Source organism: Callorhinus ursinus, unplaced genomic scaffold (assembly GCF_003265705.2).
Source record: "Callorhinus ursinus isolate GAN/ISIS: 27379988/994484 unplaced genomic scaffold, GSC_fseal_2.0 scaffold28, whole genome shotgun sequence".
NCBI lineage: Eukaryota > Metazoa > Chordata > Mammalia > Carnivora > Otariidae > Callorhinus > Callorhinus ursinus.
In genome coordinates this window covers 14,909,877-14,924,256 of record NW_027397090.1, presented here as the reverse complement: position 1 = coordinate 14,924,256, position 14,380 = coordinate 14,909,877, and the positions used below count along the sequence as shown (strand labels likewise).

At 46.7% G+C, this 14,380-nt stretch overlaps 1 protein-coding gene across 9 annotated transcripts in view; it reads left to right on the top strand.

Annotated features, from left to right (window-relative positions):
- SPATA6L (spermatogenesis associated 6 like) overlaps positions 1–14,380 on the top strand; it is a 47,597-nt gene that overhangs the window by 31,140 nt on the left and 2,077 nt on the right. For 8 of the 9 annotated variants that reach the window (XR_012374049.1, XR_012374051.1, XR_012374050.1 and 5 more), the window contains 4 exons: positions 921–1,023; positions 3,857–3,891; positions 4,642–4,841; positions 8,915–9,008. Coding sequence is in view for 4 of the 9 variants with exons in the window: in XM_025891410.2 (XP_025747195.1) it covers positions 921–1,023; positions 3,857–3,891; positions 4,642–4,841; positions 8,915–9,008 (432 nt within the window). In the remaining 5 variants the exon portion in view is untranslated. Of the gene's footprint in view, positions 1–920; positions 1,024–3,856; positions 3,892–4,641; positions 4,842–8,914; positions 9,009–10,005; positions 10,109–14,380 lie in introns of all 9 variants that reach the window. The other variant, XR_012374052.1, reaches the window with a different exon arrangement.

Genomic DNA, 14,380 nt, shown 5'->3' with positions numbered 1-14,380 from the left:
CGAGGCCCCTTGGGCTAAATAATCTTAAAATCTTGGTAGATTTCATAGGGAATAAAACTGGCTTGATATTTATTTTATTTAACAAATTCTTGTACAGCCTCTACTATGTACCATGCTCTTTTCTAAAGGCTTTATACATACTAACTCTTTTATTTAGCCAGATTTCCTGATCGTATGTGATGTTTAGGTAGAAGCATTAAAATTTAGAGGGCCTAATGTCGTGAAGACTAGACATTCTAATCAGTATGTTTCTGAAAGTAGGATGAAGAATAACATTATCACTTGCTTTCTTGAAATTAAAAAAAAAAGAAACAAGATTAAAAAAAATCCAGCAACTCTATGTCATAAATATTCTGGAGGAGTCCCTATTTCACGTGTTTGGAACTGCTTACAGATCATGTTATCCAATTCAGGAAAATAAGGTCACATTCATTAAAATAATGCAGTTGCCACTGTTCTTTTTTTTCAAGGTTCTAGACACTCAGATTGGAAGGGAGTGTGGATGGCTGAAATGTCAGCTGGTGATAATCCCTTGTCTTCAGGGAGGACCCCACCTAGGCCAGCACTGCTCACTGTTTAGGAACATGAAACTTCTGTCCTGTTTTGAAGTATTTTGAAATAAACTTCACTTGCTCTTTTCTGAGCTCGACCCTGAAACTGTGGTTAGAATATAATTTGTGTCCGACTTTATGCTAACATTTAGCCCATACCTACGTGTTTAAGCCTCAGTAAAATAGGGATAAACAGCTTCCCTTGTTGGGATAACATTTAACGTGCATGGAGACTGTGATTTAATTTGATCCTAGCCTCTTCTTACCGGCATGGCCCACAGGTGAGGGGGAAAAAGGCATTACAGGTAATGAGGAGAGGGTAACGCAAGCGATGGTGGGTTCAAATCTTATTTCTTCCCTTTCTTTCAGGTGGACAGTGCAAAGCCTTTTGGTGAGACTGTTTCAGAGTATCAGTCCCAGAAGTCGAGAAGAAAACTTAAGTTTTCAAACTTGCCTTTTCCGGGGAGAAGAGGTACTCGAGTTTCTCATTACTCCCCCCCCCCGTACATTCCCCATTGGGAACGAATGCATCCTCCTTCTAAATCTTCTTTCATTCTGGGGCATCCCGACTTTCTCTGGAAACTCGAGGCCTAATTCTCAAGTAGCGTCCAGCTGTGGAGTTTGCAAGGTGGGAGCTCCCTTGGAGCAGAGCTGGATGAGAAGCTGTCCCTTGTCCAGTTTCCCTAGCTGTTGAAAGAGTGTGCTCTGAGTAATGCCACCACCCATGTGCTCTGCTGCAGGTGCACCCTGGCTGGGCCGGACACCCAGGGGACGGCTTGTTCTGGTGTGAACGCCCTCAATGAACACTGAGAGCTCACAGATGAGGCTTCCCATTTCTCTAGACGGGCAAGAGTGGGAGCTTGGTGGAGATCAGGAGGTGTAACATTTGCTTTACAAGATTGCGGATCAGGGAGGAGAGGAGCCAATGCTCCCTGAAAGGAGATTCAGTGTGGCTAAGGCAGGGAATCCCAACCGTGGAGGCGTCAGGACCCTTTTGCGTTCTTAAATATTATTGAGGACCCCAGAACACTTTTGTTTATGCGGATGAGATCTATTAATATTTAGCATATTAGAAATGGAAGCTGAGAAATTTGTAAAATACAGGAGTACACAAGCACACATTCTGTTAGCCATTCCGAGTGGTGATGTCATGACACATCATGTAGCTTTTGGAAAATTCCATTGTACGGTCATGAGAGAATGAGAAAAAGAGTGTTATTAGAAGAGTCTTGACCTTGCAGATCTTCTTGGTGACCCTGGGGAGATCCCTGGGCGCACCATATGTTGCGAGTCACTGAGTTAATGCATCCCTTGGCGGCACTGACCTTATAATTGAACCCCCTGCACCGTATCAGCTCTGAAGGTCATGGCAGTGAAGTTCATCCATTCCTGAACTTGATCAAAATGCTGGCCCGTTTTCTTGACTCCTGGTGGAAGTAGACCTAGACCATCCCTGACAACAGGTTCCCTATGTTAGGTTTAAAGTCTTGTACTTTTAAGGGGCTGCACGGTCTCTTTTGGTAACTCAGACTAGTGCTCTTGGTTATGGTGACTGTTAGTAGCCAACTAGGGACGGAGTGCAGTTTTGAGGCAGAAAGTGCTTTATCACCTCTGACATTTAATTTAAGTCTTTTGGGTTGAAAATCACCCACGTAGCCTATTAAAGCAGTACTGCCTTCCCTATTATGGTGAAATCAAACAATGGCAAATGTCCTTTCCAGGGACGACACGTCGGGCTTAATGCTGGCTCGGTTATGATGAGACTCTCACGCATTGCACTGGTCTTGGTCTCTTTGTCTTTTCTTAACCCTGGCAGGTGGAGAAGGGAGGCTCCAGAGAGCTTACAGGGTGCGCACTGGTCATGCCCCCAGTTTTGGCACGCCTACGTTTAGAGGAGACACTCAGACCTCTGGTTTCTCAGACCCCTGGAGTCCCTGTAGCTTCCAAGCCAAACCTTTGCTTAGGTCACCTGTCAGCTCATTCACCCAGACCTTTGCTTAGGTCACCTGTCAGCTCATTCATCCAGACCTTTGCTTAGGTCACCTGTCAGCTCATTCATCCAGGCCTAAGGTAGACTAAAGCAGTGCTTCTCAAACTTGAATGTGCATTTGAATCACCTGGGGATCTTGTTCAGCTGTAGATTCGGATTCAGCAGGGCTGGGGTGGGGCCTGGGAGCCCTCTTTTCTGACAGGCTTCCAGGTGATGATGTGGCTGGTCCATGGACTGCACTTTGAGAAGCAAGAGAACAAGGGCTAGCCCCCTGTGAACGGGAGTGCTTCAGATGGTGGCAAGGGGGTTTCTAGGCAATGGGCAGGTTTGGGGCTATAGCTGAAGAGGGCCTTAGTATTGCCAGTCCCCTGCTCAGCTGGGAGTTGGGAAGAAGACCGCTTCTGGGGCAAGACACCCCCGCCCCCCGCTACACACACGTGCATGCCTGGAGGATGCAATGACTGCCAGGCTTTTAAAAAAGCCCTTTCCGTATCTTCCTTCTGACTGCCAGTGGCATGGGGGAATCAGCAATCCACGAAAAGCCCCTTGTCACTGCCTAAGTCCCAAGCGTAGAGGGGGCAGGCACGGTGGCCTTGGCATAGCCTTGCAAAAACTCCTTCCAGAAGCATTATTTTTTTTCCGAATTTGGAAAAACCCAATTTAATCTTGATGTTGCCTGTGTGTGTTTATCGCTTCACTCCCTAATCGCTCTTACTACTCTCTGGCTTTAGGTCTACTTACTTATGATTGTGTAGGGTACTCATCATGATGTGCACTTTTCCTGCATTTTGCTCTCCCCAGCTCTTGTCTGTTCATTGTCTCCACCTAATATGTGTCTCTATCTTGGACAAGTATGCTTGAGATTTCCTGCCTAAATAGGAATCCACGTAAAGCAGATAGAAGGGGAGTGGCAGAAGAGGCAGTGGGTGAATTTTGTTTATATGAGAGCCACACGGTTTTCTTTTAGGCTCTGGGCACCTGGGCCAGTATGAGTTTTGTTTTCCAGGCTGTGTGAGGATTACCGAATTTATGGCTTCCCTTTAAACTCTCCTTTGCCCTTCCCACGTCCCTCTGTGCTGTCGTTAATAATATAACTTCACTGGGCCTCAAGAGGACAGAGACACTCCTAGATAGGATCGCTGTGACTCAAGGGACTTGTAAGAGTTGACAGTGTAACTTACAAGGGAGCATTTAAGTTCTTTAATCATTCATCCCTGCGTAATATTTCTGTGCTCCGTGGAACAAATGTTAACAGTGGTTTTAGGGGTAATTTGTAGTAATTAGTCACTGAAACACCTCTTCCTCTTTCTTCTAGCTTCTTCTCTTGACAGCCTTGCCGCTAACGTAAAGGTAATTGTAGAAGTAACATTTGTAAAATGATTTATTTTCAGCTTCTAATGCCAGTTATTGTGCATTCCCCAATGAGTGGTGGAAAGTATATTTCTAGCAAGTGCTGCTTATGGAAGTGGAGTTGCTGTAGGTTCACCAGTTTGAGAGATGCCCAGGCTCCGCTGAATGCTTTGCATTTGTTGGTCTCTTTCCCCTCACCTAAGCTCTTTCCCTCTGTAGAATGAATCCCCCATGTATATGGCCCCAACACCTACTTTATGAGTAGGTATTCTTATTGCTTTTTTTTCCTAAATGAATACTTTCATAATGCATAGAGGTGGTAAACCACTTGCTCTTGAAGTTTGATTGGTTTGTCAAGGTGAAGGCTCAAACTTCTTTGTTACAACATGAAAATAGACACAGGCAAAGAAATGGAGTATACGGTGCTTTTTATGCTGTGGCATTTAAATAGTTTATTTAAAAAACATTATATCTTTGCCAAACCCGATAATCCCTTATGCTCACAAATCAAAGCTCAGAGCATGAGTTTATTTTGGCTTGTTAATATATGCCAAATGTGCAGAATTTTGCTTATCTTTCCTTGACCTTGAGCTTCTGAGCATTTTGTCTCAGTGGGACAAAAGCGGGAGCTTTCCTGGGGGGCAGGCCTTCTATCAGCTTGTCCGCTTCCTCATCCTACCCACCCCCAGCTCTAAATTCAGCATACGAAAACAAAATCACAACTAAAGAATAATGCACATTGTCACTTAGGTCATCAAAGAGCCAGATGAACGGATTGTTTTAAGGAAAGAATCACCATCACCTTTAGATTCCAGTAAGTTTGGAAAACCCTCGCCCATTTACAGTAACCAAGGGGATGCCGATTTCCACGGGGAAGCTTCGTTTGCTGCCTCCCAGCATTCCAGATCTCCCAGCCCTCTTCTGGATCAGCCCCTTCTCTGCGACGAAAGGTTAGTGGCAAGCCCTCATTTATTTGCTTGAAGAGTGTGATGTGGTCTAGCAGGGGGAAATCCTGGTCATTTCATCACTTTGCTTCCTTAGGGATATTCAGCTGGGGATATGAAAAATCACTATTCCTTTTTAAATCTTCCTCGAAGGAAGAGTTGAGCCTTTTCTCTTGCCTGTGGAAAGCGTATCTCAGAATGTTTGTTGAAAATGGGACAAACAGCTCACTTGGCATAGATGCTATTTATCTATCCATTTTGTCTTTCATAAAAAACAAATGGAGTGAAAAAAAATCACCCATAGTCCTGCCACACAAAGCCGAAGATTATTAACATGTAGGTGTATTTTCTCTTTTTCTAGACATGTTTTCTTGGTTTATTTATATGATTGTCACAAATAATACTCCTCCTACCCTCACAATTGCATATATGTGGAAGGCAGGCCAGAAATCGAGAGAGGGACCTCTATTTTCCAAACTGCGCCATCTGGTAAGATGACCAGCTATCCGGCTGGCCTGGCACTGCTCTGACTTTAGCCCTTAAAGTCCTGCATTCTGGGAAATGCCTGACTCTCAGGCAAGCCAGGACAGTTTGGTCACCTTAACTCCAGGAAAATGGCACTGAAGATAATATATATATATATATATATTTTTTTTTTTTTAAGATTTTATTTGACAGAGAGAGACACAGCGAGAGAGGGAACACAAGCAGGGGGAGTCGGGGAGGGAGAAGCAGGCTTCCCGCCGAGCAGGGAGCCCGATGCGGGACTCGATCCCAGGACCCCAAGACCTTGACCTGAGCCGAAGGCAGATGCTGAATGACTGAGCCACCTAGGTGCCCCTGAAGTTAATATTTTTAAGACAGTTGTTAAAAATGGATAGTTGACATATTAGTTTCAGGCATACAACATAATGATTCCATATTTGTGTATATTGCAAAGTGATCATCACAGTAGATCCAGTTTACATCGGTCACCATACATAGCTACAGAAATTTTTTTCTTGTGATGAGAACTCTTAAGATTTATTCTCTCAGCAGCTTTTAAATGTGCATTATGGTGTTAACCATAGTCTCCATGTTGCCCATTATGTCTCCGTTATTTCTTTTATAATAGGAAGCTTGTACACTTTGACTCCCCTCACCCCTTGAGTCCGGCAACCACCAGTCTGGTCTCTGTACCTGTGAGCTTGTTCGTTTGTGTTCTTCCTTAGGTTCCACATATAAGTGAGATCATATGGTTTTTGTCTTTCTTAAGACAGTTGTTCTGAATGAAGGATATGCCAGTCTGCTCTTCTCTGCACTGTTAGTGATGAGAATAAGAGAAAGCCCCATGTCAGAGTGACATGATTGCTCACAAAGGGACTAGGTAGTAAATATCCCAGAATGAAAGTCAGAATGCAATGAAAGCCCTGCAGTTTAAATACAAATTATATTAAGTTTGACTAAGACTAGGAAAGTGGCAGTGCAGTCTTAGTGTTTTGTAGAAATGATAAAATACTTTTATATTAAAATGTTGTATCATGGACTTGAGGAAACCAAATCAAATATTTTAATAAAATCTATTAAAGAATGGAGAATTCCTGATTAGTTACTTTTTTAGAGGAAAATAACTTGAAATAGATTTTTAAAAATCAGCCCTGTCACCCCGAGTCAGGTGGTTGAAGACATTTACATCCCTCTCTCTACCTGGTCTTCATCTCCTCCTGGCTTATCCTCTGGACGTAAAGATTTCAAACAGAGACGGGAAAGGACCTTCAGGTGGTGGTAGTCAGGGGACTTGGGCTCTAGTGCTCATCTGTCTCTGACTGCTCTGTGATTTCACAGAAATGCTCAGCCTCGCATAGTCTCCCCATCTGTAAAATGGGTGTGATGATCAAATAGCCATTCTTACAGGTACTTGTTTTTATACATCACCCAAACTCCTCCTCATAATCAGCCTAGCGAGCATTTCTGAGGGACTGAATTGGGGCTGCGTCTTTTGAGCACCTATTAGGTGGAATGTGCATGGTCATGACGAGTCCCGGCTTGCCAGAGGTTCACGCACTAAACCGGGAGGCTGGCACACCCTCGTGCCACTGAATGTGAGACAGCTGGTGAGATGCAGTCCACAGGAGTACGGTCCAAAAGTGGGTGAGAAACAGAGCAGGAGGTGGGTGCCTTCCTCAAGAGGGAGATCCAGGAAGGCCTCATTTTTTTTTTTTTTAATAAATTTCTGAGACGGCTTACGCATTCATTCAGCCAGCCTTTCTTGAGTGTCTTTATGCAGCCGGCCAGTGATTCTCAATTGTGGCCCACTAAGGACTCGCCTGCTATCTACTGAGTCAGAATCCCTGGGGTTGAACTGGGTGTGCAGTGGGCGTGTAGCATCTCTGCGGGTAGAAGAGTGCCTTGGAGGAGACCAGGATTGATAGCCAGTCCGCTAGCCTGGAATGGAAACCCTAACATTTAAGACATTTCTCCTGATCTCTGGGAACTTGCAACTTAGCAGAGGATGTAAAAACATGTGCATAGAGACCTTCCAACAGGCGGAATTTTGAGAATAGTATGGACCAAATGTTATCAGAGTAGAAAGGAGGAGGAAGGAAGGCACTTCTGGAATGCTTCATGGAGGAGGTGGTATTTCCATGTGGGCCTTGCGGGATGGGGATTGGATTTTGATAGAGTTAATGGAAGGGAGGGATGGGAAGTGAGAAGGCACAGGGCACCGGCAGCTTCTAGAAGTTAGACCACCTTGGGGGAATAGTGAGTGCCAAGGCTGAGGGTCTGAGGGATGTGGAAGCCAAGCTAAGGAGTTTGGGTTTTGTTGCAAGGCAGTGGGGAGCTTTTGCAAGTTCATTCTCAGGAGTTAGCACATTTGACTGGAGGATGGTAACTCTGGCTGCAGAGCAGATTTGTATCCTCTACCTCTGATGAATCAGCAAATTCTGTGTGCCCAAAGTCGCTCTAAATGGAGAGCTTTGGAACTAATTTGACCATGAATTTGTAAATAAGGCCATGATCAACTGTGACAAGGGAAAACACAGTCACGGAAAGGCCATTTGGCTTGCCCAGGACTGTCCAGTCTTTATCATACATTAACTAAAGAGAATGATTGTATCCACATTGCTAAAATTCTTTAGGAATCTTTGGAAAATGGTATTTGTGTTTTTCATAATCAAATGGCCAATTCTGCCTCAGAGTTTAGGCCTTGGTACCCACTCCCCTCCCAAAGATGAATGAATGAAGGGATGAATCCAGTCACTCAAGAAATATTAAATACCTACAGTGGTATTCAGTACCTACGAGGCCCTGGGATGAGCTGTTCACCTAGGATTCCCCGTGCCAGCTTCAGTCTAGGGGTATCCACGGACATTAAGCAAATTCTGACCAGGGGTCACTGGTGAAGTCCCGTGAAGGAGGGGGAAATGGACTCCAAGGGCAGGTAGTAGGGTAGCCAACTTCCTCTTCTGTAGGGGGCTTGGGAAGGACTTCGCTGAGTAGTCAGTGATTGGACTGAGCTCTGAAGGTGGGTAGGGGTTCACATGAGTGGGGAATCGGGGTTGGGGTGGCAGCATTCCAGGCAGGGGGAGCTGTGGAAGGGAGTAGATGCCTCCCGTCTGAGGAACCAGAAGGCAGTGGTATGATCTGTGGTTAAGTTTGGGTCTGAGCAGCCTGAAGTAAATGAGATGAAAGATATAATGCTTGTGGCGGAAAACAGTCGCGGTTGTGTTTTGTGTTAAACATTTGTGGATTAAATTTCTAAGCATAAAAGCAGGATTGATTCTTGAGAGAAGTATCTGAAATGCTCAGTAAAGTACAAAGAAGAATCACTCACAGCCACACACGCAAACACAAGCCATTCTTCACATTGTGGTTGCTTTTATTGTCAGTGTGTATCTTATGTGTAGGGTTAATAAAGACTTTGAAAGCACACTATGTAGGGTTAATGAAGACATTGACAGTGCACTATGTATCCCAATTTGCATGTTACTGCTGCCTCTTGCTATTAAGTTATAAATATCAACCCACAGTGTTCTGTATTTGAAGGATCCTTTTTAGCAGCTGCATAATACTCCACCCTGGTTTCCTGTGTTGGGCAGGTTCCACCCTTGCTCTCAGTCCTCGTGGAGGAAGATCCACGAAAGGGCGTGCAGTCTCCTGACATCCCACAGAGATCAGCAACACCCACACAAGGTAGGACGTCATCTGAGATGATGGAATCTCTGCTGACAAAATCATAGGGGAACTGGGACATCCGGTCTGGGGCTGGGGGGCGGGGGGAGGACACAGACATTAATCCAGTAACCACAGAGATAAATGTAAAATTGTGACACTTCCCAAAAAGGGTGCCTGGTGTCCTGAGAGTGTCTGAGAGGGGGTATTTGACTTGGTGGGGAATCAGGGCAGGCTTCCCTGAGGAAGACACAAGGGAGCCTCCGTCTGAGCGATGAGTCCTAGCGAGTTTAGGCAGAGGTCCTGCAGCAAGAGAGAGCACAGTCCTTTCAAGGAGAGAAGACAGTCTCCCCGGTCCAAAGCCCAACTCCTTGCGCTGTGAACAGGAATCCCGGTCCTGGGAAGCTGTGGTCTGTGTGAGGCTACAATGTGGAAGATAATGTTAAAAGTTGATAAGGTGTTTTGGCTGTTGGACATGTGGGGTGTGGTTTCTAACCCATGGATAGATACACCCAGTACTTTGTCTACTGCGGATGTGTAGCCATTAGCCAAGGGACCGGTCATCATTTCAAAAGAACTCCATGAAAGGTTAGCAGTGCCCCCAGTGGTTGGATTTAAGGATACTGTGTCATAGTCAAAGGGGTCGTCTTGGTCTTGACTTATTTAAACACAGGCATAGCCCAGATTTATAGGGTGACACTTATGAATGAATATTGATTTTCATGGGGCGGGGTTGTAAATTACTCTGCTTCCTCTTGGCAAAGTCGTTGGTTTTGCTTTGTTAATTTCCAATCTTTTCAAGGAAATCCCTTTAAAATGTAAAAAGAAGGAAAAGAAGGGAGGGAGGGAGAAGAACAAGAAAGAAGAGAGTCTCTGTGTGCACACGCATATAGTAAACATCCCGTGTATGGCACGCATGGGGTCCGTAGGCCTTTTAAATGCAAAACCACGCATCCGAGTAGCATTGATTTATGTGACACTATGAGTAATGCAGTTGCTGGCTTGGCTTTTGTTATAGGAATATTCTATCTCTGAAGCAAAGTGTATCTTTGAAAGACCAAGCTACCTGCTGGAGGAATACCCAGTGCATGAACAGAGATATTTTTAAGCTGCTGTCTTATGTAAGTCAGCAGCTTAAGTGCTGCTTCTTATGTTGATTTGCTTAAATAATTTCCTGCTGTCACGATGAAGTAACTAGAAAATGTGGTGGACAGGAGATGGGGCAGAGACCCCAAAAACCACACAGGAGAACGATAGCACATGTGTCTGTGGTCTGCCAGGCCAGTCTCTGTCTCTCTGTCGCTCCCCTCCCTGCCTTCCCTCTTCTTTCATGGTACCTCTTCTAGCTCCTGGAACACAGGCTCTTTCCTGCCACAGGGCCTTTGCACGTGTTACGCTCTCTATCTGGAATACTGCTTCCTGGTCCTACTTGGGTCACTTCTCTTTATCCTCTGGTCTCATGACTTTACAGGACACTTCCCTCCCCTCCACGGTATACCTTTTTAGCGCCCTGCCCTTTTCTTTCCTAAAGCTGACATCATTTGTTATATTTGTATATGGGTTGATGGTTTTATAAGGGGTTGATTGCCCCTTCTATTAATGAAACCTTCTCAAGGTCAGGGACTCTGCCTCTCGTGCTCACTATTCTGTAGCCAGCTTTGGCACCCGGCAGTGGAATCCCATTTAACGTAGATGAAGTCAACTCCATATGCCAGGAGTGTGTCCTGAGCGAGAACCTAACTCTCCCTCCTGCCACCCTGCAACCACCCTTGTAGCACGTGACCTGCCACTGTGGTTGGCGCCGAGTAAATATTTCTTCGTGAATGAGTGTGGAGTGGGGTGACGAGGCAGCTGTAGAATTCGGGTCTGTGGTCAGCAGTCGGCCATACTGTGGGGTGACGTCACTCCTGAGGTGTTTTCTTCTTATCCCTTTCTACCCAGGCCTGGAATTATGAGAGCTCTTCCTTATGAAGTGCTTCCCGAGCGCCAGGAACTGGTGCAAACACTTCGCATGCATTAGATGAGTTCCTATCTAATTTTCACAACACCCCTATGAAGTAGGTTCTATCATTAGTTCTGTTTCACAGATAGGGAAACTGAGGCATCGGGAAGTTTAGGTGCCTTGCTCAAGGTCACATGCCAGTGAATGGCATGTCTAGGAATATGAATCTGGGTGGTCTGGCTTCAGCAATCATGCTTTTATTTTTTATTAAAATTTTTTTAAGGGTTTATATTTATTTATTTGAGAGAGAGAGAGAGAGAGTGCATGCGCAAGCAAGAGCACAAGTAGGGGGAAGAGGCAGAGGGGGAGGGAGAAGCAGGCTTCCTGCTGAGCAGGGAGCCCCGATGCGGGGCTCGATCCCAGGACCCCGGGATCATGACCTGAGCCGAAGGCAGACACTTAACCGACTGAGCCACCCAGGCGCCCCAACAACCATGCTATTAAACCATTACATCCTGTTGCCTCCCCAAACCTAGAGAGTGTGATAGGGGAGCCCTGGGGAGAAAGAGCAGAGCCCTTTGGAATCCGAGCAGGGTCTGTGGATAGCACCCTCGATCATCTCCCGTGAGGAGCCTACGCTGTTGTATATGCAGCAACATCACAATCATCACGAATCCTTTTAAGCCATGAAGGAGTGTGGGATGATATGCTAGGTGTTCATGCAGTCAGGCTCCTGAAAGTCTGGCTTAAGGGCCATTCATGCTTTAGGGCACAAGCCGCCTTCCCCCCAGGCTGGCCAGGACTCCCCGCCATCAGCACTGAGGAATGTGGAGGACAGCTTGGTAATAGCCCATTCTGTAGGCTTCTACCTCAGAACGTTCTGCTTGGTTGATGAAAGGATGGATTCTGGGCCACTTAATCTCCAGTTGCCAAAACAGTAATCTAGGTATTTATTAGGCGGTTTTATGGAACACAGCCCACATAATGACCACAATGGGAACATGGCCCACATAATGACCAAATGCCAAATTGTGTTGACTTTCAGCATGGGGGACATCAAGTTACATAAAACCAGCTGACACGTGGATGCTCATGGGAGGGGACAGAGAGAAGGGAAGAAAAAAAATGAGTAGCTTCTGTCTTAGAAAGTGTGTTTCCTTGGGGCGCCTGATAGGCTCAGTCAGTGGAGCGTGCCTCTCTTGATCTCAGAGTCATGAGTTCAAGCCCCGTGTTGGGGGTGGAGTTTACTTAAAAAAAAAACAAAGCAAAAAAAGAAAATGGGTTTCCTTCATGACACAAGTTCCCACCCGGTGGTTTGGAATGTGCTCGTAGGCCTTGTCTGGAAGCTCTCCATACCCCCCCGCACGTTTTGGGTCATGCATTCATGGTGAGGCAGGGGTGCTAGAGGGCCGTGTTAGTGAGAGTGTTGGTGGTTGTAAAGAAACACAGGTGACTTTGGTTCGTCTTAAGCCAACAGGCGTTTATTAGAAGGATGCTGGGTATCTTAGGGAATCTGGGGAGGGTCCGAAGAAGCAAGACCAGGCTGCCAATGGGGCAGCTAGAGCCCCCGCAGGCCGGGAGGGCGGCCCTGGGGGGGCGCCTGCAGAAGGCCCAGTGGGCTTCCGGTGCTTGTGCCGGGCCCTGCTTTTCTCAAAGACGCCCTCCTGCTCACAGCTCTACTTCTTATCTCTTGCCCTTTCCACTTCTGCTCTTCTGCTGTTGAGCAGGCATCGCTCTCCTGGATTCCTAGTGATCTCAAGACTGGGGGAAATGAAACAGAGATTCCTACCCCAGAAGGGCCAGTGACTCTTGAGCCCAAAACAGTGACTCTAACTGTCTGACAAGGCAATGGGTGGAAGAACGGGGAGGTGGGGGGCTTTGGAATACATCTGTTTCTCCTTATTCTGGATGATTTGGGACTCGGTACTTTGGGTATAAAATAGATGATCCCTTGTACACTTTAAAATGGTTAAAATTTTGTAAACATAAACAAAATTTTGTGTTAGGTGAATTTTGCCACCAAAAAAAAAAAAAATCCCATAAACCACTTCCTACCTGCCCCCCCCCCCCCCGGATTATTCCTAGTTCTCCTGGAAGGAGGGATTGTCTCTGTGTCACGGTCCTTACCAAGGGTGGGGGCTGACTGCCCATGTCTGGCATGAGCTCACTGAGACTCTGCTTTCAAGGACGGGCCTACAGGGGCCCCCTCTGTGACACCTCCTGGTCCCTCAGGCAGACCCAGGCCCTCTGCCCTCTGCTCCCAAACCTGCCTCCACTTAGCACCTTATTCCTCCAGCGCTGTATTGTAGTGGGTTTTCCGTATGATGACCCTCCCAAGAAGCGGACAGAGACTGACCAGATGGCCCCAGCTCTGACCCACTGAGTGTCCCACCACCGTGGCTGGCCTGCAGCAGGAGCTGCTCCCCTGGGCATGCTCCCAGCTGGAGGGTGGCCAAGGAACGCAGGCCTCATGTCCTCAGACGCAGACAAGAACTGTAGCACAGAAACCTCTCTCAAATCAACGAGGAGTGAAATGGAAATAAACCAAGAAAGAAACCAGAAAAGGATAGAAATTAATTAGAATGCTGGTTTCTGCTCTGTCACAGCTCATTAAGGCCTCCAGGTCCTAAGACAGTGGCTGGCACGGTTTCCACCCTCACTTGTCCCCAGTGGGCAGGCAAGAACCATGGTACCCCCTCTTCCAGGGGTCCCTTCATCTGTGTTACAACCAAAGCAAAAAGCAAACCAGCCTACAGATGCCCAGCTCCGACCTCGGGGTCCCTGGGTCTCTGATTCAGTCACAGCTTCTGAGGGGCCTGTTATTTGGTGGCTTAGGGGGATTGATACAGTGGATAATGACAAAGCTCCCTTCATCCCAGGACCTCTGGTCTCGCCAGTCCGACAGACCACACAGGTGGTGGCCGTGCACCCAGATCACGAGGCACATTCCTGGGTCAGCAGTCCTCAGTAAATCCTAGAATCACCTGGGGGTCTCTGCAAAATTCTGATCCCTGGGCCTCACTCTGGACCAATTTAATTGGAATCTCTTCGGGTGGTGCCTGGAAAGGGTATTTTTATAGATGTTCTTCGGAAGATTCTGATGCACATTTAGGATTGAGAATCTTGCAGATGGCTGCAAGCACCTTGAGATGGGGGACTTGGAACAACCCCCCAATCGTATAATGACTGTCTCCGTGCTCAAAAATATGTTCCTGTTCCATAGAATAGGATGGGGGCATGCTTAACAGCTCAGCGCAGTTTCTGTGCATTCACTACGACCCAAGGACTGTGTGAACTCCCCGGGACACTAAGAGGTAGCTACTCGGCTTTTCCTCATCCTGATGTGATGCAGAGAGGCTGGTAACTTGCCCAAGGTCACGGAGCTGCTCTGTCCTGCTCCTGCCCTGGGGCTGTAGAGCAGGCTCAGACCCTGAGGGATCCCAGGTAGGGC